Source organism: Guyanagaster necrorhizus (assembly GCF_019112545.1).
Source record: "Guyanagaster necrorhizus MCA 3950 unplaced genomic scaffold BT62scaffold_17, whole genome shotgun sequence".
Lineage (NCBI taxonomy): Eukaryota > Fungi > Basidiomycota > Agaricomycetes > Agaricales > Physalacriaceae > Guyanagaster > Guyanagaster necrorhizus.
This window is the reverse complement of record NW_025064896.1, coordinates 754,467-779,699: the sequence shown is the minus strand read 5'-3', so window position 1 is coordinate 779,699 and position 25,233 is coordinate 754,467. Positions and strand designations below refer to the sequence as shown.

General features: G+C 48.3%; 14 protein-coding genes across 14 annotated transcripts; 7 read left to right on the top strand and 7 right to left on the bottom strand.

Moving 5' to 3' along the window:
• Window positions 1–109: 109 nt before the first annotated feature.
• BT62DRAFT_899626 (alpha/beta-hydrolase) lies at window positions 110–2,172 on the top strand (the record flags this gene model as incomplete). The annotated part of the gene is made up of 9 exons (XM_043183379.1): window positions 110–410; window positions 467–541; window positions 601–1,001; window positions 1,064–1,182; window positions 1,233–1,343; window positions 1,392–1,494; window positions 1,558–1,635; window positions 1,693–1,838; window positions 1,890–2,172. 9 exons carry the CDS (start codon window positions 110–112, stop codon window positions 2,170–2,172), a joined length of 1,617 nt encoding a protein of 538 aa, XP_043038265.1.
• Window positions 2,173–2,706: 534 nt separating this feature from the next.
• BT62DRAFT_226277 (uncharacterized protein) lies at window positions 2,707–3,510 on the top strand. Its single transcript, XM_043180127.1, has one exon. The coding sequence runs from the start codon at window positions 2,791–2,793 to the stop codon at window positions 3,331–3,333; it is 543 nt and encodes a 180-aa protein (XP_043038264.1). The 5' UTR covers window positions 2,707–2,790; the 3' UTR covers window positions 3,334–3,510.
• Window positions 3,105–3,998, top strand: BT62DRAFT_226072 (uncharacterized protein). Its single transcript, XM_043180125.1, has one exon. The coding sequence runs from the start codon at window positions 3,381–3,383 to the stop codon at window positions 3,918–3,920; it is 540 nt and encodes a 179-aa protein (XP_043038263.1). The 5' UTR covers window positions 3,105–3,380; the 3' UTR covers window positions 3,921–3,998.
• Window positions 3,999–4,871: 873 nt separating this feature from the next.
• Window positions 4,872–6,500, top strand: BT62DRAFT_899166 (GroES-like protein; the record flags this gene model as incomplete). The annotated part of the gene is made up of 11 exons (XM_043183356.1): window positions 4,872–5,019; window positions 5,078–5,110; window positions 5,165–5,303; window positions 5,363–5,403; window positions 5,464–5,597; window positions 5,655–5,748; window positions 5,800–5,844; window positions 5,893–6,038; window positions 6,093–6,206; window positions 6,258–6,379; window positions 6,437–6,500. 11 exons carry the CDS (start codon window positions 4,872–4,874, stop codon window positions 6,498–6,500), a joined length of 1,080 nt encoding a protein of 359 aa, XP_043038262.1.
• A 573-nt stretch (window positions 6,501–7,073) lies between these two features.
• Window positions 7,074–8,179, bottom strand: BT62DRAFT_1007788 (uncharacterized protein; the record flags this gene model as incomplete). Its single annotated transcript, XM_043177383.1, has 6 exons — window positions 7,074–7,094; window positions 7,151–7,305; window positions 7,404–7,484; window positions 7,547–7,647; window positions 7,781–7,942; window positions 8,055–8,179. The coding sequence occupies 6 exons, from the start codon at window positions 8,177–8,179 to the stop codon at window positions 7,074–7,076; spliced, it is 645 nt and encodes a 214-aa protein (XP_043038261.1).
• Window positions 8,180–8,389: 210 nt separating this feature from the next.
• BT62DRAFT_951806 (HSP20-like chaperone) lies at window positions 8,390–9,160 on the top strand. Its single transcript, XM_043188203.1, has 3 exons — window positions 8,390–8,623; window positions 8,683–8,902; window positions 8,955–9,160. The coding sequence occupies exons 1-3, from the start codon at window positions 8,508–8,510 to the stop codon at window positions 9,057–9,059; spliced, it is 441 nt and encodes a 146-aa protein (XP_043038260.1). The 5' UTR covers window positions 8,390–8,507; the 3' UTR covers window positions 9,060–9,160.
• A 189-nt stretch (window positions 9,161–9,349) lies between these two features.
• Window positions 9,350–10,326, top strand: BT62DRAFT_981523 (uncharacterized protein; the record flags this gene model as incomplete). The annotated part of the gene is made up of 4 exons (XM_043189606.1): window positions 9,350–9,435; window positions 9,491–9,832; window positions 9,885–9,978; window positions 10,033–10,326. 4 exons carry the CDS (start codon window positions 9,350–9,352, stop codon window positions 10,324–10,326), a joined length of 816 nt encoding a protein of 271 aa, XP_043038259.1.
• A 1,169-nt stretch (window positions 10,327–11,495) lies between these two features.
• Window positions 11,496–13,233, bottom strand: BT62DRAFT_1007786 (uncharacterized protein; the record flags this gene model as incomplete). The annotated part of the gene is made up of 2 exons (XM_043177382.1): window positions 11,496–12,860; window positions 12,916–13,233. 2 exons carry the CDS (start codon window positions 13,231–13,233, stop codon window positions 11,496–11,498), a joined length of 1,683 nt encoding a protein of 560 aa, XP_043038258.1.
• Window positions 13,234–13,316: 83 nt separating this feature from the next.
• Window positions 13,317–15,421, bottom strand: BT62DRAFT_1077522 (uncharacterized protein; the record flags this gene model as incomplete). The annotated part of the gene is made up of 6 exons (XM_043179308.1): window positions 14,698–15,421; window positions 14,360–14,648; window positions 14,257–14,308; window positions 14,102–14,204; window positions 13,519–13,573; window positions 13,317–13,450 (listed from the first exon to the last, which is right to left on the bottom strand). The coding sequence occupies exons 1-6, from the start codon at window positions 15,376–15,378 to the stop codon at window positions 13,317–13,319; spliced, it is 1,314 nt and encodes a 437-aa protein (XP_043038257.1). The 5' UTR covers window positions 15,379–15,421.
• A 1,329-nt stretch (window positions 15,422–16,750) lies between these two features.
• Window positions 16,751–17,804, bottom strand: BT62DRAFT_933806 (uncharacterized protein). The gene is made up of 4 exons (XM_043186620.1): window positions 17,380–17,804; window positions 17,303–17,329; window positions 17,164–17,247; window positions 16,751–17,115 (listed from the first exon to the last, which is right to left on the bottom strand). Exons 1-3 carry the CDS (start codon window positions 17,729–17,731, stop codon window positions 17,177–17,179), a joined length of 450 nt encoding a protein of 149 aa, XP_043038256.1. The 5' UTR covers window positions 17,732–17,804; the 3' UTR covers window positions 16,751–17,115; window positions 17,164–17,176.
• A 224-nt stretch (window positions 17,805–18,028) lies between these two features.
• Window positions 18,029–19,765, bottom strand: BT62DRAFT_1077521 (uncharacterized protein; the record flags this gene model as incomplete). Its single annotated transcript, XM_043179307.1, has 9 exons — window positions 18,029–18,063; window positions 18,130–18,300; window positions 18,352–18,536; window positions 18,985–19,048; window positions 19,099–19,180; window positions 19,225–19,281; window positions 19,350–19,492; window positions 19,524–19,657; window positions 19,715–19,765. Coding segments are annotated over 9 exons (921 nt in total), but the record flags the coding sequence as incomplete, so codon positions are not given.
• On the top strand, window positions 19,672–22,622 carry BT62DRAFT_970688 (glycoside hydrolase family 27 protein). Its single transcript, XM_043188991.1, has 24 exons — window positions 19,672–19,920; window positions 19,972–20,079; window positions 20,133–20,147; window positions 20,202–20,218; window positions 20,273–20,335; window positions 20,388–20,466; window positions 20,515–20,575; window positions 20,635–20,647; window positions 20,694–20,755; window positions 20,804–20,848; window positions 20,904–20,920; window positions 20,976–21,014; window positions 21,066–21,154; window positions 21,215–21,259; window positions 21,309–21,324; window positions 21,378–21,414; window positions 21,464–21,518; window positions 21,584–21,591; window positions 21,641–21,719; window positions 21,773–21,781; window positions 21,835–21,948; window positions 22,008–22,085; window positions 22,137–22,223; window positions 22,280–22,622. The coding sequence occupies exons 1-24, from the start codon at window positions 19,857–19,859 to the stop codon at window positions 22,598–22,600; spliced, it is 1,521 nt and encodes a 506-aa protein (XP_043038254.1). The 5' UTR covers window positions 19,672–19,856; the 3' UTR covers window positions 22,601–22,622.
• A 344-nt stretch (window positions 22,623–22,966) lies between these two features.
• Window positions 22,967–24,170, bottom strand: BT62DRAFT_225578 (uncharacterized protein). Its single transcript, XM_043180124.1, has 3 exons — window positions 23,478–24,170; window positions 23,260–23,419; window positions 22,967–23,196 (listed from the first exon to the last, which is right to left on the bottom strand). The coding sequence occupies exons 1-2, from the start codon at window positions 23,953–23,955 to the stop codon at window positions 23,274–23,276; spliced, it is 624 nt and encodes a 207-aa protein (XP_043038253.1). The 5' UTR covers window positions 23,956–24,170; the 3' UTR covers window positions 22,967–23,196; window positions 23,260–23,273.
• A 115-nt stretch (window positions 24,171–24,285) lies between these two features.
• Window positions 24,286–24,928, bottom strand: BT62DRAFT_981521 (uncharacterized protein; the record flags this gene model as incomplete). Its single annotated transcript, XM_043189605.1, has 2 exons — window positions 24,286–24,479; window positions 24,538–24,928. The coding sequence occupies 2 exons, from the start codon at window positions 24,926–24,928 to the stop codon at window positions 24,286–24,288; spliced, it is 585 nt and encodes a 194-aa protein (XP_043038252.1).
• Between the last annotated feature and the right edge of the window lie 305 nt (window positions 24,929–25,233).

The following is a 25,233-nucleotide window of genomic DNA, read 5'->3' as shown; positions in this document are numbered from 1 at the left end:
TATGAACTGCTGACAATCCGAGTTTTCGCACAAGAAGCACCATTCAAGTCTCATAAAAAAGAACACAATTCAAGCCTAAGCTGTACTCCCTTTGGCGTCCCAAGGCAGAATGCTTCTTGTCAAGGTCATCGTCCTCTTGGTTGTTCATTTCGCGAATACCTTCGTGATTTCCGCCGCGACTGGGGGCGACAGACTCGTCGTCGACACAGGATACGCTAAATATCTTGGTAATCTTTCCTATCCCGACACAGTTGCTCATCTTGGTATTCCATATGCGGAGCCTCCCCTAGGTGACCGACGTTTCCGTGCGCCTGTGCCTTTGGACACAGGGCGCATCATGACAGAGGCACGCGGACAGGTGATCAATGCGACGTTTTATCCGGAATTTTGCATTCAAGGCACTACGGGATGTACTTATTCCTTTATTTCATCGCCTTGATAGATATGCACGTTAACTTTTTCCTAGTGGGTGACGCCGGTGGCGCAGGGAGTGAGGATTGCCTAAAGGTTAATATCTATTCTCCGACTAGTGGCAGTAACTGTAAGTCAGCTGAGCGCGGAAGCAAACCTCGGTCTGAGCGTGACTTGCCTCCTATACAGTGCCTGTCTTGGTATATATTCACGGTGGGGGTTACATCTATGGGAACCCTGCCAATTGGCCTTTTGACCATTGGGTACATCAAAGCCCCAACGTCGTGATCGTCTCCATCTATTACCGCCTCGACTCGTTCGGCTTTCTTGCTCATCCAGACTTTGCCAGTTCCTCCGAGTATGGTGACCTGAACGCTGGTTTTCTCGACCAGATCCAGGCACTCAGGTGGGTGAAGCAACATATATCTGCATTCGGTGGGGACCCTACGCGTGTAACTATCAATGGCCAGAGCGCTGGTGGATCGTCTGTAGAGCTGCATCTCGTCGCTCATGAAGGAGAACAGTTATTCTCTGGTGCTATAGCCCAGAGTGTATACCGAGCCGCACTCCCTTCTCCAGAACAACAAAGTGTAAGCAATATGGTAGCGGGCATACTCATATGTTGACTGACCTGTTAGGTTGTTGTTTTCAGCCCTTGTTTGACTTCTACGCCGAAAAAGCTGGTTGTGATTCTGGTGACCTCGCTTCTCAAATGGATTGTCTAAGGAATGCTAGTATCGGTGATCTTGCTCGCGCCCAAGATGCTTCTTTGTCAGTTTAAACGGTCTAAGTGTACATTCAATCAACTGAATTCGGGACAGCTCCGGGCCATACTACTCTTTCCATCCCGTCATTGATGGAAAAGTTTTGACCGAGCATCCGACGACAGCCATGCTTTCAGGACGCTTTGCTCGCGTCCCTCTCATTGTTGGGTCAGTCCTCTAGCGGATTTAAAGGGAATAAGCTGATAGTAAACCTAGCTCAACCTCGAACGAAACGTCGTATACGAGTCTAGATATTGGCCAGACGCTAAAAACTTTCTATCCTGGATTGAACGACACGGACGTGGATGAGTACCTCGCGGTGATTCTCTCTCGTTGTCGCGGAGTTTTCTTTTTTTCTGATGCCAAGTCGTGGCAAGTGCAGGTCTACCCTTCCTCGGACTTCGATTCGGAACTTCAGAGACTGTCTGTGCTGGGTGGAGAGACGGTGTTCATATGCGCAGTGCGTGACCGTAACGTTTTTCTGGAAACTGTCAGATATTCTTCATTTTGTCACCAGCGTCCCATTTTAGCAACCGCGTCCTCTATCGCTGGACTGACCGCCTGGGCTTACCGCTACAATCAGCCAAATCCAACCAGTTCGGATCCAACTATTGTTGCACATGCTGCAGAGAACTGGATGATGTTTCTTGGTACCAACACTGGGTACGTACGATGTTCACATGCTTTCTATATTCAAACTCACAATTGGATTAGATTTAATGGGACAACAACCTTTTCTCCGATGACAGCCGAAGAAACAGCATTTGCAGAAGAACTTATTGCGTATTGGGTATCCTTTGTGCGCGCCAAGAACCCTAATACCTTCAAGCTTACACGTTCCCCGATCTGGTCTGGGTTCGCTCCCGACAGCAAAGATCAAATTGTGCTGCAACAGAACACTACGACGACGAGTGGCAGCTTTGTTGAAGTGGAACCACAGGAGGACGGAGATCGGTGCAGATTTGTGGCTAGCAAAGCGGAGAAAGAACAGAATTGATACTAAGGTGAAAGTCCAAAGGAGTACATCCGAATACCAAATAAGGGAATTTGTACTAAATTCTGTAGATCCGAAATAGCATTTGCACGGAAAATATACGTGTATTGTACGCGTTGTCTTGGCTTTGTACTTTGCTCATCAGCGGCTCCTGGTCGTGCTCATTTTTCCTTCATGTCTCTTCGACTGGAACGTGGAAATGAAAGATTGCAGCAGCCTAGCTCAGTCCAGACGCGTAATTGGATTTCTTCGCTTCTTTTGACGCGTCTCACTGCCTTTTCTTTTAGGAAAATGCGCAACTAAGAGGCGCCCTTCGGGCCTTCGTGGATAACAACGAGGAAGGAAATTATAACAGTGAGGAATACATGGTAACGAATCTGATGAGGACTACGATATGGCCAGCCAAGAAAACGACGAGTCTGATGAAGAAGGCGAAGCTATTTTGCATATAGAACTTCTCTGGGACGACGCGGACAGAGTATATCGCTGCCATAAATGTCACTATGAAGTGATCGATGGCGTATGCCAAGGGCTCAGTTGCGCCACGTTCTTTGAGTGGACTGAGGTAGGCGGAATAAATGTTAATACCTGCAACTTCTATTAATATTTTTGCACAGGAGCATGACAAAATGCTTGGGGAACCATGCAATGTCCTTGGACCGTGCCCTCGTTCAGCGAGGAATGACACCTTTGGACGATTTGCCACAAGATCTTCTGGTGCCTGATGCCTATGCGAACTCCCCGACGGAATTTCAATCTCTTATACGGTGCGGTGCTATAGTCGCTATGTGCCTCAAGTATAAGCTCAGGTTTACAAGGAAGCACGGTATCGTGGCCTCGGCGGATGAGGATTTACTCGACCTTGTTGGTAATCCGGCAATGGAGGAAACTGATCAATGGAAAATATACTTGGGACGTCGAATTCAGCTTCGCTCCAGTGATGGGAATGGGCGCGAATTTCTCATCGACCTACTCGAGGACGCGCTCTTCTACCCCCTACGGTCGGAGTTTTCCAACTGTTTTCCAGAACGCTGGCAGACGTTTGTAAAGGATCCATCGGTATCTCCGGTTGTATGGATAAAAGTAGCCCTGATGATGCAGATAACCGTGAGGATTCAGGTGACTCCGCCGACACAGACGATGATATCCCTGACTTTGAGGTGAACGGTTAACCCAATGTGGTGGGTTCTTATTGGGAATCCCATTTGATCATGCAGGCGGAGGTCGCCGTGTTAGACCCCACCTATAGCGGATGGAATAGGCCGCCCATCGGCTATGTCTGGGATGTCTACGAATCTGAAACTGAGGAAGATGAGGACGCCCATGAAGACGATCCAACGACTCGAGAGGGGTTCTGGGACCCAAGCCAAGATGATATAACCTTCCCGTCAGATTATGAGGACGACATGAAGGGCATCGATGGAGATCTTGACGACGAAGCAGGTACTGAAAACGACGCGGAGAATTCTGTGGGGGAATATGAAATGGACGAAAGCGACGAGACCATAAATGGCACTGTTATTGTACGACACGAAGATGACATTGCGGGGAGCGACTTTGATTCGGACAAAGAGCTAAGCGGGGGACGAATTCGTTTACGGGCAGAACGGTATGAGATACCAATCGGATGTGTGTCAAATAATTTCAAATTTTACTCGTGTCTTTCTTCTGATTCTTCTGACGAGCATTTTATTCCACAGAATGATAGGATTCTTGCGGGGGAGCAGTGCGGGGTAAGTGATGGTCTCTGACGGTTCATGCTGCTGTTTCCTCGTGAAAAACGCCACCAACGATACCCCCATGCTTTTGGTTAATTAATGCGCGCCAAGGACGCGTTGGGGCTATTCTAATGGAATCGAATGCTCTTCCGTCCTATTCCGTCGGAGCGACTTTTTCCTACGTTTTGATCAGCTGCTGCTTTCTTTGTTACATCTCGGGGAAATTATCATTAGAGATGGTCTATACCACATGGGGCCAAGTGATCTTGTGGAATGAGGTACGAGTATACTCTCAAGACGCGCTCGGCCCATGCCCCGAAGGTGTATATCCAAAGCAAGACTCATCAGGCTATCCGCCACGGCATAAAAAATATTTTCTGTGTAGCGACGTGGCGACACTTTTGACGCGTCGGTAGCTTGCTACGATCGATGCGATCACGAGGAATCTTGACTAAGTTATCAAAAACTGACCGCAATCTTTTCTTTCGTTCATGATAGTCTTCTGGCTTGAATACATTGCCGGCATACCTTATTCGAAGTCCTCTTACTGTGGTCCCACAAAATTACGCACAAGGCGAGACATAGGGTCTCACATGTGGCGATGACGCACTGACAACATCCAATCAGGGAAGAGGAATCTATATCCAATCATCTAGCGGGATGAAATTCGAGCCACATCTGGACCGGAAAGACTATACCAGAATAGCCACGCCGTCGCGTAAGCGCGATACCAACATAATTGCGAATTCGAGGTCCAATCTGGAGGTCACCTGGACAATATAAGGCCCTTGACCAGCCCGGGACGTCTCATCATTCTCATAATCTCCGAGAGTGAATTGCCAGCGAGACAGTATAAAAATGAGTGTCTTCGTTCCAAAGGGCCCCAGTTTACGTCTTTTTCGTTTTGCCCACCCCCAAGTAACTCGCCCCCTTACCGCTACCACCTTCAACCGTCTCACTCGCCCTTCCTTCTATCATACCGCCATGCCTACCCACTACACGATCCCCAAAACTCAGAGAGTTGCCATTATCGAGGAAACCGGAGGAAGTATTGTGATCAAGAATGATTGGCCGGTCAAGTCACAAGCGGAGCTTGCCCCCGGAGAATGTCTGGTCAAAATGGAAGCTACCGGTGCGTTTACAGGCGCTTAAACCGCTTTCATCAGCATTGATCCATATCTTGATCCTAGGCTGTTGCCATACTGATCTCCATGCTGCGTTGGGTAAGGAACCGTTCATTATTTCTTCCACGTCGCCTTCTCACGTACCGGACTCAGGTGACTGGCCTCTGAAAGCTAACATCCCACTCATCGGTGGACACGAGGGTGTCGGTATCGTTGTCGCTATTGGAGACAACACTGCCAACTCTCCCGTAAAACTTGGTGATCGTGTTGGTATCAAATGGCTTGCGGACTCGTCGGTATCTTTTCATTTTCTACGTCAGGCCGGTCCGTCCTAATTTTGTTTCCCCACAGTTGCCTGAACTGCGAGGACTGCCGTAATGGCCTTGAGCAGAGTAAGCGGTGATGCTTCTTTTGTGCGGGGCATCAGGAAGCTCATTTTTCGGTTTCTTTAGCTTGCCTGGATGCTAAACTGAGCGGTTTCAACGTCGACGGGACTTTCTCTGAATACGCCGTTTCATACGTCAACCATGTCACTCCGATTCCCGATGGTTTCCCCTCCGATGCCGCGGCCTCCATTCTCTGCGCTGTAAGACCAATTAATGCTCATCTGATAATACACAGCATTCTAAGAAGCTGAATACAGGGTGTCACCGTCTACCGCGCTATCAAATACAGTCAGACTAATGCTGGCAACTGGATTGTCCTACCAGGTGCAGGAGGAGGTCTAGGCCACCTTGGTATATTGATTACCCTTCTCTGTCGGGTCCTGTGCTTATCTGATTCCCTAGCCATTCAATATGCCAAAGTTCGCGGACTCCGCGTTATTGCTATCGGTAAAGCGTGTGTGTTCTTTTTATAGACCTCTCTCACCCTTTTCATAGATAGCGGCGAGGAGAAGAAGGAACTTTGCAAGAAGCTCGGTGCTGATGTCTGGATCGACTTCAAGGAGAGCAAGGATATCGTCGCGGACGTCAAGGCCGCTACAAACGGACTCGGTGCGCACTCAGCCGTGGTTACGGCTGCGTCGGTACAGACTTTTTCCTCCATCATGACGTAATTTAGGCTGACTCTAGAACATCAGAGCTCCGGGTATACCCAAGCTGTCGACTACCTCCGTAACGGTGGTACCCTCATGGCTGTCGGTTTGCCCGGAGAGGCTAAGCTCGAGGCCTCTATCTTCTTCACTGTCTTCAAGGTAAATATATTGATAATTGTTTAAGAGCGAAACTTGATTACCCTTGTCCAGAGCATAAGCATTCTTGGGTCCTATGTTGGTAACCGTCAAGACGCCAGGGAGGCTATGGACATCGCCGCTCGCGGCGAAGTCAAGGTCCACTTTGTCTGCAAAGAAATGGACGAGCTTAAGGAGTGAGTCGAAACATACGCACGTTCGTTCCTATTTCGCTTACTTTCACCCCTTTCTAGCGTGTACGAAGGCATGAAACAGGGCAAAGTCGCTGGTCGTATTGTCTTCGATCTCAAGAAGTAAAAGGTCGCTGAGTTCAATTGGATACGTCGGGTTTTGGTTTCATTTACAAGAACTTAGACATTTAGTTTGTATATCACTCTCGCGCATGGCAGTTTAAGGTTGCCTTTCTTTACTATAATATTGAACTATTTTGCTCGGTATCATGGAACCATCATCACTCATGTTTCTTCTCGATACGATATGTTCAGCACAATTCTCTATATTTGTGTTAATTTCACTTCACGGCTTTTTGTTCGACAGTCAGATTGAATTATTTTGATTATTCAAGAATTCTGACGATGATAAAATTATGCCATCAGATGGGACACGCGATTTCTTGTCTTGCCAAGGCCTTAGTAACTGTACGTATCCGAACTCGACATCACGTCTTAGGACAGGAAGTTGATTTTAACAGCGGTCGTGGCTCCTGAACAGAAACGAAATCGAGTCGATCGTGAACACGAATACAAGCAAGTCCTTTGCACGACAAGATACCTAGTTCAAGATTTCACTTGGCTACCCGAAACACCGTAATTTTCCTTGGCTTCACCCCAACAACATCGTAGGGAATGTGACCGTTCAAGACACAATTGTCTACCGCTTGATCTCATCGCCCTGAAAACAACAAAAGTCAGTATTAACGTAAAAACCAAAACAATCGAAAATCGTACCTTCAGAGCCGCAGACAGCAAGTCCTGGGGAACTTTCCATAACCCCTCTCGCGCACGGCATCTAGCTTTCTCTAGACGACCGCTGCGCCACTCATTCTGTACAGCTCCCTTTGAAGACAGAACGCAGCGGTAACAGTACGCATTGGCAATGGTATCTTGGTGGAGAATCATCGTGCGCAAAGTATCAGTCGCCGATGGGAAGAGTCGGTTACAACAAAAAAAAATACTCGTCTGAGTTTGTTTCATGACCCACTGAACACCTCTTTGCGTGAGACGTGGATGGTTTTAGTCTCTGGAGCGAGGGGTGAAGGCCTCGTGAAAGAATCGATACTTACTAGGTTTGTAGTAGAAGGCGGACATGTTCATCCGACTGGGTGCGAAAAAAAAAGGGAATACAAGATTGGTCCATGTCTATCTGGAACAAGCCTAGAAGCGGAGATTTCAGTTCGGCACGCATAACTCGAATATACAGCCGGCGAGTCTTCTCGAAAGGAGCACTGATGGTCATAGGGATGAGAGTGTGACCGTATATGACCTAAATGTGGAGTCTTAAGTTTGGCTGTTGGATTAGTGAAGATGATTCCAGAACGATCCATTACACCCGGACCGTATCCGCAGTCTCATACTTACTCGAGTCTGTACAGTTTCTTAACAGTTTCGGGCCCGTCTACAACGGACGTGGTAGTCCATATAAACTCGAGCATGAACCCAAACGAGGCTAACCCCTGAATTACAGCAGAAAACGTCCAGATCTCCTGACGTCTTTGGCCGTAGTTAGTGACTGCATTGAACCTTGACGATGTGAGAAAGTTCCATGACTAATCCCAGTTATCCACTGTCGGCATCTTTGTCGTGTCCTCAACAAAACGGCAGTTACATAGAGTTTCTCTTGTTTGCCAATCACCGTGAGTCATGACGGGCCCCGGAGACGAACTGAAAGATAGCTTGAGCTTGACCTAGCTTGACAATGCGGGTGGAGCCGATGGAATGCACCCCAATTATTAGAATGGCAGTCATCGTCATGGACATACTTGGGACAAGCCGGAGCAGACTCGATGATAGTAAGGAGAGTTTGGATAGAAAGCCACGACGAAAGCAGTATGTCGTACCGTTTCCTGTTTCATGAATTTTGGACACACTTGGTGCGTGTGCGAGTCAGCGGGCAGATACGGTGCCATTAACGGACCAAGTTGGACAGATGAAAGTGCCGTCACCGCGGTCCGAAATGTTGGTTGTCCACGCCACACGATCCTGCTCGAACCTTCCAGAATGACCGTGTAAAAACCATTGATTGCGATATATAAGCCTGGACACACGGTCGTCTGCAATTGTTAACCCATCACCTCTTACCACCAATATGACTATTAGAATCGGCGGTCTCTTTAATCTTTCTGTTTCGGGGTCTGCTACCAGTGAGAGTTCAGAGAGTCCAGAGAGTCGCTCGTCTGGAACTTTAAGCCTTCTGAGCACCAGGTGTGTTTCCGTCTCATTGTTGCGCCGTTAACGCCCAGGTATACTGACGACCCCAGTAGATTCAACCTCGGCGAAAACGAAGGCAGGAGCATGGTCACAACTAGCATGGCGGTACCGGGCATGACAGCTGAGGACGTTCAGGTCAACGTGCGAGACGGCCAGTTGACTGTCTCCAGCGAGCGTACCCATTCGTTGGAGGAGCAGGGCGAGAATTATTCCATTAGAAAAAGGTCGTATAAGAAGTTCTCGCAGACGCTGAGTGTCCCTGAAGGCATCAAGGTAAGCATGTTTCGGTTGTGTATATACACAGGGGGGCTCACCGTATGTGCAGGAGGACGAAATCAAGACTACCGTGGAGAATGGTATGTTGACGGTGACGTTCCCCAAGCCGCCGGCAGATGGTCAGTCTGGTTCCAAGAGTATCACGGCTTCTTGAGGAAAAAATTGGGATATTATCAGTATCAACGCTGGCCGGTGTATAAGATTCGGGAGAATTGTATTCATTGTATTGTAATATATGTCGGTTGTAGCATGACATTGGACTGTACACTCGTCAGTTTGGGTGGAAAATAACCAAAAGAAAACAGTTAGCTCAAGTATAGAGCGTCCGTTGTAGTGCGAACGGCAATGGTAGAAACTCGAGTACCAGAACGAGCCTAAGGTTGAAGTTGCCTTTTCGGGCACATACTCTGTCCTTCTTGACGATCACTTTCTTTTCTCGTTTGGATGAAAAGGGCCTTCTCTTCGTCTTCTCTGGTTGAATATTCGAGCTCTGAAGATGAAGATGATACAGAAAAATCTGTGAAACGGAAGTGAGTAATATTCTCATCTAGAGCGCTACCATCAGCTCACCGACATGGGGGACAGAAAACTACCCACTCTTTCAGCATCCTTAGTTGTTGCAGCCCCCGTAGACAACCCTTCTCTTCATCAAGGCAGAAAACGGAATACACCTCATGTTGATGGCCAATGGGCGGCTCATGTGTTTATATCTCTTGGGCTGAACCGGAAATCTCCTTTGTTCTCTTTGCTCAGCGAAGCCATCAAGTCAGCGAAGGATGACGTACCCACGCTGAACGATTTCTGGTCGAAAGATGGTGATACCGCACCTGAGTTGCACGTATCTCTGTCCCGGCCGATATATTTACGTGCTTACCAAAGGGAAGACCTGAAACGCGCCGTGAAGTCTCTCGCGCTCACTCATCCGAGGTGGGTGTCCACTGAATATTGGCATTTACCCATCGTTGATTCTCTGTTACAGGTTCACCATCTCCTTCTCGACATTTTCCGAGCTCACTAACGACGAGCGAACGAGGGCATTCTTAACGATCGAAGTCGGCGCCGGGCACCATCAGGTTCATTTACAGCTCATCCTTTGCTTTCGTCCTCTCCTAACTAGAATACTATAGCTCTCTCAACTCTCGACTGCGTTGGCTCCGACGCTTCAGTCGTTTCGCCAAAAGGACTATTACGCAGAGCCCCGATTCCATGCATCCATCGCTTGGGCCTTACTTGACGAAACCTCCCCTTCCGAATCACATACTCAGTTCCTCACCGTCCCCGGTATCCCCTCCAGGTCGATTGATAAATTGAACAAGAAATACCAGAGTGGGCTCTCAGAATCAATGAACTTCTACGACGCCGATACACTCTGCGTCAAAATCGGCAAAGATGTTTTCTCGTGGCACTTGAAGGGCCCATGACGAAGGTTCCGACAGTCGGATATTGGGACATTCCGCCGCACACACAGCGTTCATCGGTATCATTAACGAGCACATACATACTCACGGACCCATATACCTCATATCTGTATTTCCGATGAAATTGAATCAGTCATGGTTTTTCAATCGTCGGAATCTCACGGCCAACTTGCAGTTGCCAATGCATGTCGCTCACGAACATTTGGAAGAGGGTAAATGCGAAGACCGTAGTACCCGAACCGAGTGCTCACATGCGCTTGAAGTTTGTTAGGCAGCGTCGTGCCTCTGTCCTCACGTAAACCTTATCGATTCTGGAGGAGTCTGTTCGCTTGTGGATGTGAGAGAAATCCATATCTTAAGCACCACGAGAAAGGTTCTCTTATCGAATTGAATACAGGGACCAGGTTAGAGCCTAATCGTTCTAGCCCTTGTTCTTCTCTGCATCCTCTTCCTGCGTGGTTAATATTTAGCACGGCGTGGCACTCTTTCTTGTTTCTTCATCCAGAATTTGTCATGATATCGGTAGCTTCTGACAGAAAAATCCCGCCATGACTGCGTGCTTGACGTTCATCGAATGGTCCTCTCATCAATCTAGAGCACTCTGCTCGCCTGCCAATGCAATACAACGCGTCTCCAGTTATATTAGAGACCAACCACCCGAACGAGGTCAAGCCAAATTGACTCGAGGAATGGTGAGGAAAGTTCCCAAAGTCTCTTTTCCCTTCCGTTTTTTCGCGTGCGAGTAGGGACTAGATTTTAAACTTTAGGCAATTAGAATTAGGGAGCCTAAGTGGCACAGAAGTAACCTTATCTCCTGCTTTATAACGTCATCTCCCTTCTCGCGAAAAGGGCAGGTATGACTACTGGAGCCACAAGCCAAAGGAAGATAAGGAACCCTTCTGTTGTCATTCGCCTAGGCCTAGCCTCATAGGTTTGAAATTTATAAACGACGGTATGAAGTGGCGATGTCTGACAATAATATTTCAAGTACCATATATCCATGAAATGCATAAACTTGGAAAAGTGGATTAAACAGCAAAACAGCAGTTGAGATCGTTAAATAAAAGGTATCAGAGTGGTAACCAGTTTTACCTCTACTAACTAACTGAAAAAAAAGGATCAGCGCAAGCTTGAAACAAGGGATGAAGAAAATCTCGTACACTATATCATAATCAATCATCACTTGGCATCCTATGATCCAAATCGACTTGCATGAGCGCTCGCCCCATCCTTCTTCTTGCAATGATTGCCCTCTCTAGCAAATCGACATTCAAATCCACGTCGCCCCTAATGCTCAGACTCGTCATGTTTGGCCACACCGGCACGCGATACCCATCATCCGTCTTCTCATCTACCAAAAGACGGCAGAACGCGCTCGAGTAGATCCCGTTCAGGGTGAGGTGTGTCAACTGTGGGAACGCCCGCACGGCACTCGAATCAACGGAAATCAGCCCGCGGATGCACGATAGCCTGAGGTGGCGCAAGACCGGGTACGACGTGCAGTTAACGCGAAAGTACACTAGAATCCTGCACCAGTCCGAGGAGGTTACTTCTCGCAAGGTGAGGCTCTCTAACGCAGGTATGGAGAATATCTGGAGGAAAGGGCAAATGGTCGGTGATCCTTGGCTGAACAAGCGGATCTCGAGAGACCGAAGGGAGGGAATGCTGATCGCAGCACGACCGCGTCTGTCAAGAAGTTTGGCGGCGGTGTTGTCGATGTGAAGAATAAGGTTCTGGAGATTCGGAGACCCGGAGAGCATTTCCGCGAGGTGAGGGAAGGTCGGCCAGATCACGAAGCGAAGATCGAGGGTCGTGAGGCCTTTGAGCGGGAACGCGAGCCAGGAAAGCGAGACGCGGTTCAATCGTACGTGGGACAAGTTGGGTGAGAGCCCGCCCCGGAAGAAGGAGGTAAGGTTCGGCGCAACGGAGTCGTGGTATTTGAGGGATGTAATTTCCAGTGTTTCAAGGGCGGGTGCGGGGATTTTTTTGAGGCTGGACAGGGCATTGGGGAGATCTTGCACGGAGGGTATAGTGATCACGAGGCTGCGCCAGCGGTGGCTCTCTGGAATGAGCTGGTTAAATACGGATTTTATGGAGATGTGTCGGCAATCGAGGCTGATGTCCAGAGGAAGGCACTGTGACCGCATGAGATGCTCGGTCACCCAGGGCATGGCGTTTCGAAAGTCTTTCACGCTGGGGAGGTTGTCTAACGCTTTCCGGGACCGGGAGATGTGCAGAGTGGTCCACAGTGCTGGCGTGTGAATCGCCACTTGCCGCCACCGGTGGCAGACATGCATCACCGTATTCATAAAGGATGAGACCTTCTTCACTGTGATAGGTACGAAAGGCGACTTCGGTTCGACGAGCGAAGGGTATGTAAGGACTGATCCCGCCTCAAATATGAGTGTCAGAAGTTCATTAGGGAGAGTGTGTATGATATTTGAGGTCGCGACGTCCTCCATTTCCACTGGTGGAGGCGTCCGAAGTTGACCCCTGGTAAACGAGGACCTGCTGTCTTCCTGCTCATCCTGGCCGTTCTACTCTCATCGATAAGCCTTCCAACTCAATACTGAAAATTTTGCCCTGACTCACCCTGCTTGCAGCCCCGAATACGCAGCTCCGTCGGGCCTTCTCCGACGATGGAGTCGACATAGACGCCCTCTCCGCCCCGGACTCCTCATCGTCTGACTCTGCGTGGGCCAACGAACGAAAGGAATGATGGGTCTGGTGGACGATAGGGAGCGATGTCTGACGAGCACTCGCGACGTTGATAGCCGACGGTGAGATGACAGAGGCTGGGACCGAGCGACAGGACTCCAAATTTCGCAGAGCTGCATTGGAGGCCTCGAGCCTGTCTTCTTCGTCCTTGAGGTTGAGTCGTCCATGTCTGCGTTTCAGTGTGGTTGACATGCTGGTCCGAAATCGTTACGCAAATCATGTCTGCAAGAGGTTAGGATAGCGCACCTCATTTCGCTGCTCGTCATCAGGATCCGTTATTTGCGTTGGCCAAAATGCGTGGACAGAGCGTTTACTGGCCGCAGTGCCCAGTGAGCTGGAGGAAGTGACGAATTAAGGTACTTGTACGGCGACAAGCGGTCAGCCCATGACACCGCCACTTGGTCGTGCCCTTACCACGTGTAAACGGAAGATCTCAGACAACAGATGTACATAAAAGATTCGGCTCTTCAGTCTGACATTCGGATGGCATCCCCGGCCACTGATGGAAACGTGATGGAAGAAATGTTGGATTCTGGCGGCGGCATTTCGGAAACAAGACTGAGGACGACTCACATTTTTGGTCGTGTGAGCACAAATGAATTATTTGCCTTCGCAGACCACTCAACTTGTCTATTGTTACACTCGAGGCACTCAATCGCCGTAGCAGGCCAGTCAAGGATGATGTGCGGGCCTCAAAAGTTGCATTCAAAATGTGAAACAGAAGATGCGGTGGTGCGGGAACAGGTATCAGATGTAGATGCCATCGAAGTGAGAATGCCTTACTTTCTTCCGCTTCCGCGATGGCGGCAGTTGGAATAGAGCGACATGCCGCAGCACTTATCGAAGGGGACCCTCACCCCAAATTGGTCAATAGCAGGTCATGAGGCTTGAAAGATAAACTTGTGTGACCTCCGAATGGCTACAGGGCAAAAAAAAGTTGGAATTGCAACAGCATGGAGGATGCAAGCTAATACTGTTGCACGATGGAGATTACACCATGGGCGAGCGCTCACCAGAACTACAACGAATCTCTTCCCAGAATATTTCCGCTCTCACTCACCAAGCTCTGCTTTACCCCAGCTAGCACCTTCTGACGCTCCTCGAGAACAACGCCATGAGAATCGACTTGCTTATCAAAGGTTGCAAATAACTTGAGCTTCATCCTGCGGCGTCACAGAGTCAACAAACAAAATTTCTAGAACCATGAAAGCGTACGTCATATGAGCCTTAACGAACTCGAGTATCTTTGAGTACTTGACCATAATGACTGAAAGCAAATTAGGCGACACAACACATAGTGCGATGCATGAATGCTCACCATCTGCCCCAGCAACCCATTCGTCTATGGTACAGTTCTTCCATTTCTCCATCAGGACCTCATAATTGTCCATATGCTCTTCGACGAACAGGTTGGCATCACGTCCAAGAAGTTTATCGAGGGTCCCTTCATTGTTGCCCTGTGATAAGGTGTGAGTTTCGTAGTCATGGAAGGATTCGTTGCCCGGGTGTTGACGATGTCCACGACTTGAACTTGTAGGACTGTTGCGGTATTCCGAGTGGCGCATCGGACTTGACAGAGGGTCAGGGGAGAATGATCCAGGATGTTTCTATGATCAAAGATCTGAGAATGACACGAAAATAGACGAGGGCACATACGTCTGGACCATCCATTTTGTATCTCTTATTCTGACCAGAACCATAGCCCGTATCATAGGCATACATTAGATCGTCTTCACCTAACTCGCTCCTACTTCGCTTACTCCTATTTTCGTTTGCGCGATAAGGGCCACCAGGATGAGGCTGCGACTTGTGTTGAAATTTCGTGTTCGGCTTGACAGGAGATGCAAAAGAGACATCAGGAACAGCAAAAGAGGTGGGTATATGCGGGTCCTTTTCGGTAGGCGATTGCAGAGTATGAGGATGGGAGGGATCAGTTGCTTTAACGGCGAGATCAGCGCCAGCAAAGAGCGGAAACATTGGCAGAGACATTGGCAGAGGATGCGGGGCAACGATGTTGGGAGTCGACGTCTGGACGCGCCTGGGAAATCCAGGCAGAGGCCCCTTCTCCTTCTCTATCGCATGTTCTGAGGTTGACGCGCGTCGTCCAGGTGCAGAGATGGTGTTTTTGCCGGAAACAAAAGACTTCTTCTTCATCAGATTCTGGAGGTTCAGAGGCGGCGCACTGTCAGTGTTTCCATTAGCGTCTGCATTCGAATGAAGCGGATCCGTTCTATCGGGAGCAAAAGCAGACTTTTGAAGAGGGGCAGGGGAATTTTGATGAGCTGCCCGCGACGCTGGGCGAGACCTTGTGGGAACGAAAGGATGTCGAGCGCTCATCTGAAAAATGGAGCGGCAACATGCGAAGGTTCGCGGTAGGAAGACAAGAAGGATTGACACAAATAGAACAAAACAGCGCGGTATTCATCAGATCACGTGTACATTCTGGGGGAAGGAGTGTTTTTGTAGCTTCTGCAAGATCGTCGAGGCTGACTGGCTCTGTCAGATGCTTCCAAGGCTCCGCCGTTGCTGCCATTGAAGCACTGCTTTATGTCAGGGAAGTGGATAGCTGTCCCGTCTCACATTCATTCCAGTGCCAGATTTTGGGCACAGTCACTGACCCAGTCATGAATGATTATGAAATTCCCTGCAGTGGACTGTCAAGTGTCACACATACTCGGGGTTGTTGAGTGTCAAGCAAGGAAGAATGGTCTCCTCAGACTTCATTCTATTTACAGTTGACTCTCAGAGCTATGGGTTACAGAAGACTATGGGGTTGGAGAGAGGACATTGTAGATCAACTTCGAGGCCCCCATAGGGGCTTATATTTTGTTAATAGGCCTATAATATAACATACTTGCTATTTAGAAGTGAAGTAGCTCATAATCTGGCTGTCCTGAAGTGAATTAGCCTCATCAAGCCTTGTTTTTTGTCTGAACAAAGCCAAGATGCTTTCCAAGTTCTGAGTGAATGGATCATCCATGATCTTGATGTGAACTCTTGAATGCAGCTTCAAAATCTGATGCTGACTCAAGCTTCTCAATGATGATGTTCTCATCAACAAAATTTCCTGCTTCATCCAACCACACTTCTTCCTCTGCTGAGACTGATCCCTTTTCAGTGAGCCTAGCAAGAATACTTGCTTGCTTTGCCTCAGTATCACCTTTGCAGGTTTGGAGGGCTTTTTTCAATTCATGAATGGTTGGAAATGTCATACTAGGACTTCTAGCACAACAGAAAGGGCAGTAGGGGCAGTTGATAATGGCACATGAGAGTTTTTACATTTCTCTAACAACAGCCCTGACATAGCAACCATCCTGCTCCCTTAAATTGACATCACTAGATGCTACTGTCAGCATAATGACTAAGTATCTATGGGGTACCAGAGAGTGGATTCTTGGAAAAAGCTATGGGGTATGGGGTATGGGTTTATGGCATCAATTTCCCTGTGAATGAGGTCAGTGGATCCAAAAATCTATGGAGTATGGGGGAGTATGGGTTATTAGACGTATGGGTTATTAGAGAGTTGACTGTACTTCATAACATTGATTCTATTACCTAACTATTAGTGTGTAGAAGATGTAGTTAAATAGGTAGCCAAAGTTTGATGAGACTCACGCATTTCCCATTTCCGAGGGTGCCCTGCTGATATCCGGGCGAATGGCTGGAGCATTACTGTTCATCTCAAAGTGATGATATTGACACTGACAATGTGCATGCATATTTATGTATAATTGATCAAAGGCAACTGGTCTACACCTAAATACTAGAACCTTAACGGTGATGGTACTATACATGTATACAGCATACGTGGTATTTATAAAACATGTACGATAAGGGAGAAAGGTTTTGCATGTACGATTAGCCTTTCCAAACAGATGTTTAGCGAAAGCAAAGAAAGCAATGATGAAAACTGTCATAAGAATCGTCGAAGTCGTGAAAAGCGGCGTCAAAGACCCGTCCTGCGAGTCATCACGCCTTCGTGATGACAGCTGAGCCGTTAATGAGGGTTTTCTGTAGTAGCATGATCATAGCGGCGACACACGTAATAAATTAGTACCGGAGGAAAATAGCTAACTTTCAGATTAGAGTGGGAGATGAGATATCAAATAGGGAGTTGCTCACTCATGAAGCCAACTTATCGAGACACATTGGTATTGTTTTCGCGACCTGCTGAAGAGCTGCGCCGCCCCTGCCGCTCACTTTCCGCTGCGATTCAGAAATTCAACATTCATGGACCGGGACAATGCATCGGCGAATTTACCGCTACCGCGTCCGAACTGCACATCGCCTATAGAATCAACAGTCAGGAAATGAATCAATACCGAGATGCAACATTACCCTTATTTAAATTAGTGCTATCTTCGCTCACTCTGCGCTCGATGAGACTCCATCGATGGCGTTTTTCAACCAAGCCAGGGGGTATCGGGATCGTTTCTGTACGCACTTTTGTGCGGACGGGAACAAAGGACGGAATGTCAGGTTGAGGAAGGTGGATAGCTGTTATGTGATTGAGCGGTGATTGCAAACTGGATATCGAAGACGCAGCAGATGCGAGACAATTCAGCGGCTCCGCTGGGCTTGATGAGGGCTCGGGGAAAGGGTATTCGAATCGAGGAGATTCGATATCGAAAGGTGTCCCGATAATTTCAGAAGGAGAGTGTAGCCTCAATTCAGTTGGTCCTAATGACATTGTTGGGACAGCAACCGTAGGTTTCGATGACTGTAGCAACGGCTGTTAGAAAATGAATGAGGGGAAAGAATGGAATGAGAAAGACCCCACCTCTTCCTCTGTCGCGCACATATTATGCCTGTCGTCTTTATGATGAAATGATGACGTTTCGCTCCACATCGCAGTTAATCCGATCGTACCTGGATCCGATGTCTCCTTGCCAATAGCGTCCGAGGGGGGCTCGTCAGCCATATGCATAAACGAGTCTGCAACAAGGCCGGGAGACGACTCGAGGCAATTTTTGCACTTATACGGTACCGGGCCGGAGGAGACAGGTAACGGTGCGGAACCATCTAGAACCAGTCAGACACGGTCACGTGAATATAACAAGCGTGTCTCCCACCTCTGAAGAGACTGACATGCTCGTCCAAGACGACGCGTGCGTTGACGCTGAAGAAACCTTTCGCACAATAACTTGTATGAAATCATTCCTCCCCTTTGTTATCCCGCCGACTCCAACGTAAGAGATGGACTGGTTTTGGAGATCGGGCGAAATCCATGAGAACCCTCCCCAGAAAATATAAAGTGACCTACCCCGATTTTCTCCATTTCTATATCAGTATGGGTTCAGCGTCACCTACCAGTGGCCCATCAACGATGCCAACATAATCTCATAAAGGAACCAAAAAGTGACGACGCCAAAGGCGTCCGAACAAGCCTCGTCATATACTCCTTGATCAACACAATCCGCCATCTCATCCGCCTCCGATGCACGGGAATTAAGTTCGCATGTTCCATTTCGTAGAATACGACGTGTTGCGTTATACTGAAATCATACGCAGGAAAACGAAGAGATGGAGGATAAAGATGACACCGAGGTCGTGGAGATACCCATTAACGATCTTGAATGTCCCCCATGTGGTTCGGGGATGTTGCTTGGTCGCCACTTGTGAGTGTATTATCGTTGTTCCGGGAAATGTTTCTCATCGGGATAGACTGTTGGCGCATGTAATACAAACATTTCTGTCGTTATATTCCTCTCGCGTTCGGCTGCATCATGTACGTGCCTCCTTTAATGCCCACATGTTCCTTCAAATCTTGCACCATCTCCAACGGTTTCTTATATGCAGTGTGCGGGTCGGGCCATGGTTGCCGAAGTCATGACATTCCGTTCCAGACCTGTTTGACATCCGGACCTAAGATTTTCCTCTCCTGTTTATTCCTTTTTACAAATACACCTAGTACATATTCTGACAATTATGTTTTGCTTCCACCAAAGGCGTCGCGACTTCGTTGATCAAGGACGATTGTGTCCGTTCTGTTAATATGCCTTCCACGCTAAATTCGCAAAGTTTGTTGGCCTGCTAACGGCAGTACGTCTTGCTGACCGCATGCCCAGTATGGCGTGTCCAACAGAACAAGGCTTTCTGCCTCCCCTGTAAAGACACCACACTGCAGTGTTGTTGGGCACTAAACGACCGTGACTTAATCCACGCCACCGCGATCTTGCCTACCTAGGGACCGGAAGACCGACATGGTGACAAAGCAGCCGGAGATAGAAAAGGCAAAAACTAGGTCACATGATGCCTCACAGCCACAGGTCATTTGCTTGGCAACAGTTGCCCCGAAGTTCCGCAACCTTGGCTTCGGCTCAAGGTCGGGTGACGGTACAACGCACCACAGGTCGGCGCCTCGGCAATGCTCGCTCTCTCGCGCTCACGAAGCTGCCTTGCAGCATTTCCTTTCCAAATAGAAGGAAAACGTCCCTCTACCCCATACCAGCTTTAACATAACGGAAGATCAAAAGTCCTACATCTTGGATATGGGAACTGGTCGCTTATTGCAGTTGCGATGACTCGGGCTGCCGGTGCTAGATCGGACTACCTGTGAGTGTCCCTGGCTGCGCAACCGCGCAAGATCCCTAAGCTCGTCAACCTCTTGGAAGGACTACGGATTCATATGCTACATCCTTGTGGCTGGCCTATTCTTTTTGGTGTACGTAACCTCAAGGGCTGGGAATAGATCCTGAAACGCAGCCTTATCTGTTGCCCCCATGAGAGATATCAACAATGTTGGGAGGACTCAATAACTGACTGCGGTACCGGCCGGTTTGGCTCTTACCAGCACTACGCCCGTGGCAAGTCAAATGACCAAGAGCCCCCGTCCTTTTACGATGTCGACACGTCTGTTTAGCGCTTCAGAACGAGGAGGTACGTGATCAAAACCCGCCCAACCCGCCCTCACATGTTCACTTGATATAGTACTAGCCTCTCCGATCGTCGTTCTTTCCGCAGTCTGTTTTTTCTTCAGCCTCATTTCCGAGTCATTGCCAGTTTTCGCGCTCGAGAATGGGGTTGGCCGACTTCCATGTTCGTAGACTTCGTGTCTCTGTTGTTAGGCGTTCGCTGACGGACCTTTGCAGTCATGGGTTACAACAGTTTGTCGTTTCTCCAAAGCATGTCTTCTGCTCCCCGTTCCTGACCCTCTGCAGCTTGGAATGCCTACTATGTTTGTCAAGTCCGCGTTCCTGTGGTCCTTCTCATCTTTGAGTCTGATTCATAGTGTAACATTGACGAAGATACAATATACGAGACGGCCGAATTAATTGTATCGCTGGGTCTGAAGGTGCGTGCATGCACTGCGAGTTAATTTGGTTCGTTAATGGAAGCTACATCAGGAAGTGGGCTATGAATACATGAACATAGATGACTGCTATGCCGAGAAACAGCGGAACTCGGATGGTGACATCGTGGAAAGTATGTCCTGATGCATGCGACCTTCTTGGCACTCATATCAGTAACAAGATGCCCAAAGGTTTCCATCTGGAATGCGAAATCTCACCAACCGTATACATTCTCTTGGATTGTACGCTCATCCCTGCTTTGCGGCCACCGAGTCATATTTATGATGTTCTCTTGTTGTAGAAAAACAGGCATTGTAGGCTGGTGTCTCGATGTCTAACATGAACCTTATCTTTCCCTAGTACGGCGATTCAGGTTGGTACACCTGCCAGATGTATCCCGGATCATACCAGAACGAAGAAAGGTTCGAGGCTCCTTGAAGAAGCGGTCGCACTCACTCATACGATTGCAGAGATGTAAGACTTTTCCGTGAGACGTGGGGTTTCGACCTTCTCAAGTGAGTCCTAAATGCCCGTCGTCGTAATAATTGCCGACGGTTGCAACATCAACAGATACGACAACTGCGCAGGTGGCGTTGTTCCTCGACTTTCGGCCTGTACTCCTTGTAATGATCAATATATCAGTGCCATTCGATGATGTTATCCGTGAGGGCATGATTGGGAGTACGTGAGCATTTCTAGGCTGTGATGCGGATATAATAATAACCTCTGCAGAATTTTCGAGGATGGCCAATGCGATAACAGACCTTGCGAGTACCACCGGAAGGCCTCCGATGCTGTATTCTATTTGTCAATGGGGTCGAGTAAGTCGGATGTCGTCGATGCGCTATGCGTATCGTGTCCTGATGATCGTTATCTTCCAGCTGCAGCCCTGGCTCTGGGCCAGAAATCTTGGTCATTCCTGGAGGGTGAGTTCAAGTTCTTGTTTCTCCGACAGTGTAAACTGATAGCCCGCAGACAACAGATGACATCTGTATGTCAGCTTTTCTTGCCTTTTGGGATCTCCATCTGACTTCGAATACCTAGCCGCACGATGGTCATCAATTGCTAGCATTATCAATCAGTAAGATCGGAGTCAATTCCCTTCGCCAGTCTCACTGACTTTGCGGTAGAAATTCCTTCCACGCTTGGGCGTCGGATTTTTATGGTCACAATGATATGGATATCGTATGTAGATTTCTAGTCTCTTATCTAGCCCTAGCACTGATCCGTTCTCTATTGACCCGTGACAGCTAGAAGTGTCAGTTTCGTTTGTTCTTGGCTAGCGTAACCATTTAATTGTCTTGTAGCGGCAATAAGGGTTTATCGTATGAAGAATCTAAGACCCACTTTACTGTGTGGGCCTTAATGAAATCACCGTTGTTGATAGTCAGTTGGATCTAGCTTATCTTCGAGCCCTTACTGATCTATGACAATAACAGGGAACTAATGTCAGTCTTCTCTTCCATTGAGCATTATCTGCCTAATTCGTCCCCGCTCCTAGCTCAAATCAATATCTAATCAAACCTTAGACATTCTCAAGAATGAAGAAATAATTGCCATTAACCAGGATCCCATCGTAGGCACGGGAATAATACCGTTTAGATGGGGCTATAACGTAGGCTTTTTGTTCTTCCCCTAAACGCGCCGCCACATTGACCGTCCCCCGTTTGTTAGCCTGATTATACAAATGATCCAAGATACCCAGCTCAGTATTGGAGCGGGCTTAGTCAAAATGGGACAGTTTTTATGTTGGTACGGTTGTCACCATGCACTGAGGTTCCTGAGCTAAAATTTGCCTCATAGATAAATGTGCATGAAGAAGCAACGGATATGACATTTCGATTAACAGAATCACCTTGGATGCGTGCGGGAAGCCAATACTTAGTTCGGGTATGCAGATGCGTTCATTACCTGAGAAACCCGTGGTTCTAATTCGCCTCATCCAGGACCTTTGGACCCATACAGACAACGGCACAGCTGTCCGCGAATTTACTGCTCATTCCGTCCCCGCCCATGGTGTTGTGGCGCTCTTATTGCGAGACGCTGGTGACGAGCCCGAAAACCTATGGCCGAAATGTGCCTTCTATGAGTGGTGGTCAGATAATTGGTGTATTGATCGTAACGGCACGAAAGTATCCTCCTTGAGCATGCCGTCGACGTTCAATTCGAACCTCATGGCGGTAACGTTTGTTTTTTCAGCTGTAAATGTCTTTGAATATCCTCTTCGTCGTTTAATACTGCTCATATTGCGTAGAGATTATTTTTAATAGATGTATACACCATCCTACGAAGCACATGGTCCGTGGCTAGAGTGAGAGAAGCGAAGCTACAGCACCGACATGCAATGTGGGGTATCAACAGGGGAGTGACAAAACCCTTGTTAAAATAATAGTGGCAGCGAATGCTCGCAGATGCCACATTATGCGCCGCTTCGGAATAAGAGGAGTGTTTCAAATGGTTCAAACCCCGCGACGACGTGAAATATACACGACGCTTCCGTCAAAAGCTCAATAAAATTGCCAGGGCTGGGAGAGCGGAACTTTCCATGACACGTTGTGTCGAAAGAAACATTGTGCTTGGTACTCGGCGTATGTAAACGGTATCCAGGAGACAGCCTTTATACTCTCCTCCTAATAGAACCTCGCAATGTGGTTCGCGCCGCTGGGAAAAACTGTATTAGTTGGCTATGAGACGACCGAGATCTGATGTGATGTAAACCTGTATAGAGTGTGAGGAAGGTACATGGTAACTATGCTTTGATGTTGGGGAAACGCATGAAAAGCGTGTATTTTATATAAGCAGGACGACTTGAACTGCTAGGAAATAAGACTCCAGGACGGCAGAACTTCGTATGTAAATGGATCTAAAACCGATCAGTGATGGAAACTTAAAAGTACGTCGGAACGGGATGTGGCCCCGGACTTACTCAGGCCGTGAAATTTAAAATGATCCTACGTGATGCGTATTCGCAAATACGCATCCGGACGTATCCGGATCCCCTTCACAGCACGTCCACATCTTCATTGTATGTCCAGGCCTTCCATGTGTGTTGATCGTCGGCGAGAATTCAAACACTTCTAGTGCTCCTGCAAAATGCCGATAGTTGAGGTTATGTAGTAAACTTACGTTCTTATAAAGACGTACCTGGATGATAGGCACAGGGACCATCAGACAGACACTGTTGAAGGCCATGGTCCCACCCATTCAGAAAAACCCTGCCGCAGTTGATGCATGATGGTGATGTTGTGGAACACGGGAAGTAAGGTGCTCGTTCGGCGCTGCGCCGCTTTTTGTGTAGAACTTTCCGTCGCTGTCGGGACGGGGAGCTAGATGGCGTCGTGTCTGCTGACCTACAGCGCAGTTCGCGAACAAAGGCGCGACGTATAAACGAGTTGCCTCTCGCCAGTTTATCAATGATATCACGAAGCTGGGATTCTGGGATAGACGCGATGACTGATTGTAATTCCGTTTCGCCGATCCAAAACCCATCGTCGGAATCAATGTCAGATTGGGGCGAGGGAGAAGAGCATGGACTAGATGAGGGCGTAGATTGTATGGCATCTTCGAAGGGATGGGGTCGATGAGCAGTCCTTTGGTTATGAGAAACTGAACTGACGTTCATGCTGGAGTCAGTTGAAAATCGGGAAGGAAACGGTGGCGAAAGGTAAAGGCTACGGAATACAAAGGGATGTGAAACTGTAATGCCATTGGCACAAAGGCAGATATTAAATAGTACCCAGGCGTCACAGTCACACGCCACTCGTGGAAAACAATAAGAGTTGGAAGATCGCGGTTCTAAATCAGGAATTCGAGCGCTAGCACGCTGTGCTATGATGCAAGTCGTACGCGATAATCCGGAGGCCGAATAGTAATCGATGACATCTGGGCCGACGTCAGTAGATATCGACGAACGAAATAATGTTTTTAAGTTACATCGTAAGTGCTCGTGTGATCAGAGGCGCTGCTTTTTCCGTGGTACCGCGGGCATGTGTTCTTGGATAACACATCCCCCACTTCCGGTGTTTTCTTCGCAGCAAGTCCATAAAAAATTTTCCGGGTAAGCGCGCCGATTCGCAAGGGTGTCCATAGGGCCATGGCAATCCTCATCCCAGTCTACAAAACATGCTTCGTCCACCTCGATTTCGCCTGTAAATTGAGAATTTCAGAATTTTCAGATACGAAGCAGTGAAGTAAAACACTATACCAGGATGAAAGTTGCATTCGTTGGGCTCTCGCTTCACCTCCAGATCATATTCTTCGCCACAGTTTCCACAAGTCTCCCATCGTGGTGCTGCCTCTCGGGACCTCAGATGGAAAGACACGAGCTCTCTAGTCATCGCCCGTTCAACAGCGGGAACGGTGTCCACTAGATTGGCGATAACCTGGCGCAGCTGCCTCTCCGAGACAGATGAAATAGCTTGGTGAAGGGCGGCGCGAGATGTCGCGTCGATAGCCACTTCGCCACCTTCGGATGAACCGTCCTCGTCCTCCGAAGACGATTGAGAATCATCCTGGTCGGCATCAAGGTCTTCTCCGTCGTCAGAAGAGTCGGTAAGCTCTGTCAAGTCAATGACTTCAACTGGATCGGGTACCATGGGATTTATTCGACGTGAAAACGTGACGGTGGTGCCAAGTAGGACAGGGAGATATTTATAGGCAAGGCCACGTTGGCTCAACCACAACAAATTTTCACCACCTTATAAAAGACGCCTTTGTTAGTGCGAGAACAAAGGTTAACAAAAGAACAAACCCCGTCTGACGGTAACTATGTTCCGCGTGCATGGAAGTTCAGTTCAAGATGAAGAACCGGGCGGAAGCCATTTTGAAATACACACAAACACCGGCTTCGGAGTCTGTACGGTCCACTTCCGCCTTTAAATTAACGATCAATTCAAGCATT

Excerpts from the sequence above, each read along its gene's own strand:
- BT62DRAFT_226277 (XM_043180127.1), top strand. The coding sequence starts at position 2,791 with ATGACAAAATGCTTGGGGAACCATGCAATGTCCTTGGACCGTGCCCTC.
- BT62DRAFT_226072 (XM_043180125.1), top strand. The coding sequence starts at position 3,381 with ATGCAGGCGGAGGTCGCCGTGTTAGACCCCACCTATAGCGGATGGAAT.
- BT62DRAFT_951806 (XM_043188203.1), top strand. The coding sequence starts at position 8,508 with ATGACTATTAGAATCGGCGGTCTCTTTAATCTTTCTGTTTCGGGGTCT. Across the intron at positions 8,624-8,682 it reads TTAAGCCTTCTGAGCACCAG|ATTCAACCTCGGCGAAAACG; the intron begins GTGTGTTTCCGT and ends CGACCCCAGTAG. Across the intron at positions 8,903-8,954 it reads GTGTCCCTGAAGGCATCAAG|GAGGACGAAATCAAGACTAC; the intron begins GTAAGCATGTTT and ends CCGTATGTGCAG.
- BT62DRAFT_933806 (XM_043186620.1), bottom strand. The coding sequence starts at position 17,731 with ATGTCATTAGGACCAACTGAATTGAGGCTACACTCTCCTTCTGAAATT. Across the intron at positions 17,330-17,379 it reads TAGCACTAATTTAAATAAGG|GCGATGTGCAGTTCGGACGC; the intron begins GTAATGTTGCAT and ends TTGATTCTATAG. Across the intron at positions 17,248-17,302 it reads GCAGTTCGGACGCGGTAGCG|CGGAAAGTGAGCGGCAGGGG; the intron begins GTAAATTCGCCG and ends TCTGAATCGCAG.
- BT62DRAFT_970688 (XM_043188991.1), top strand. The coding sequence starts at position 19,857 with ATGACCAAGAGCCCCCGTCCTTTTACGATGTCGACACGTCTGTTTAGC. Across the intron at positions 19,921-19,971 it reads TAGCGCTTCAGAACGAGGAG|TACTAGCCTCTCCGATCGTC; the intron begins GTACGTGATCAA and ends CACTTGATATAG. Across the intron at positions 21,949-22,007 it reads CGTTTAGATGGGGCTATAAC|CCTGATTATACAAATGATCC; the intron begins GTAGGCTTTTTG and ends CCCGTTTGTTAG.
- BT62DRAFT_225578 (XM_043180124.1), bottom strand. The coding sequence starts at position 23,955 with ATGAACGTCAGTTCAGTTTCTCATAACCAAAGGACTGCTCATCGACCC. Across the intron at positions 23,420-23,477 it reads TCCCTGTGCCTATCATCCAG|GAGCACTAGAAGTGTTTGAA; the intron begins GTACGTCTTTAT and ends GGCATTTTGCAG.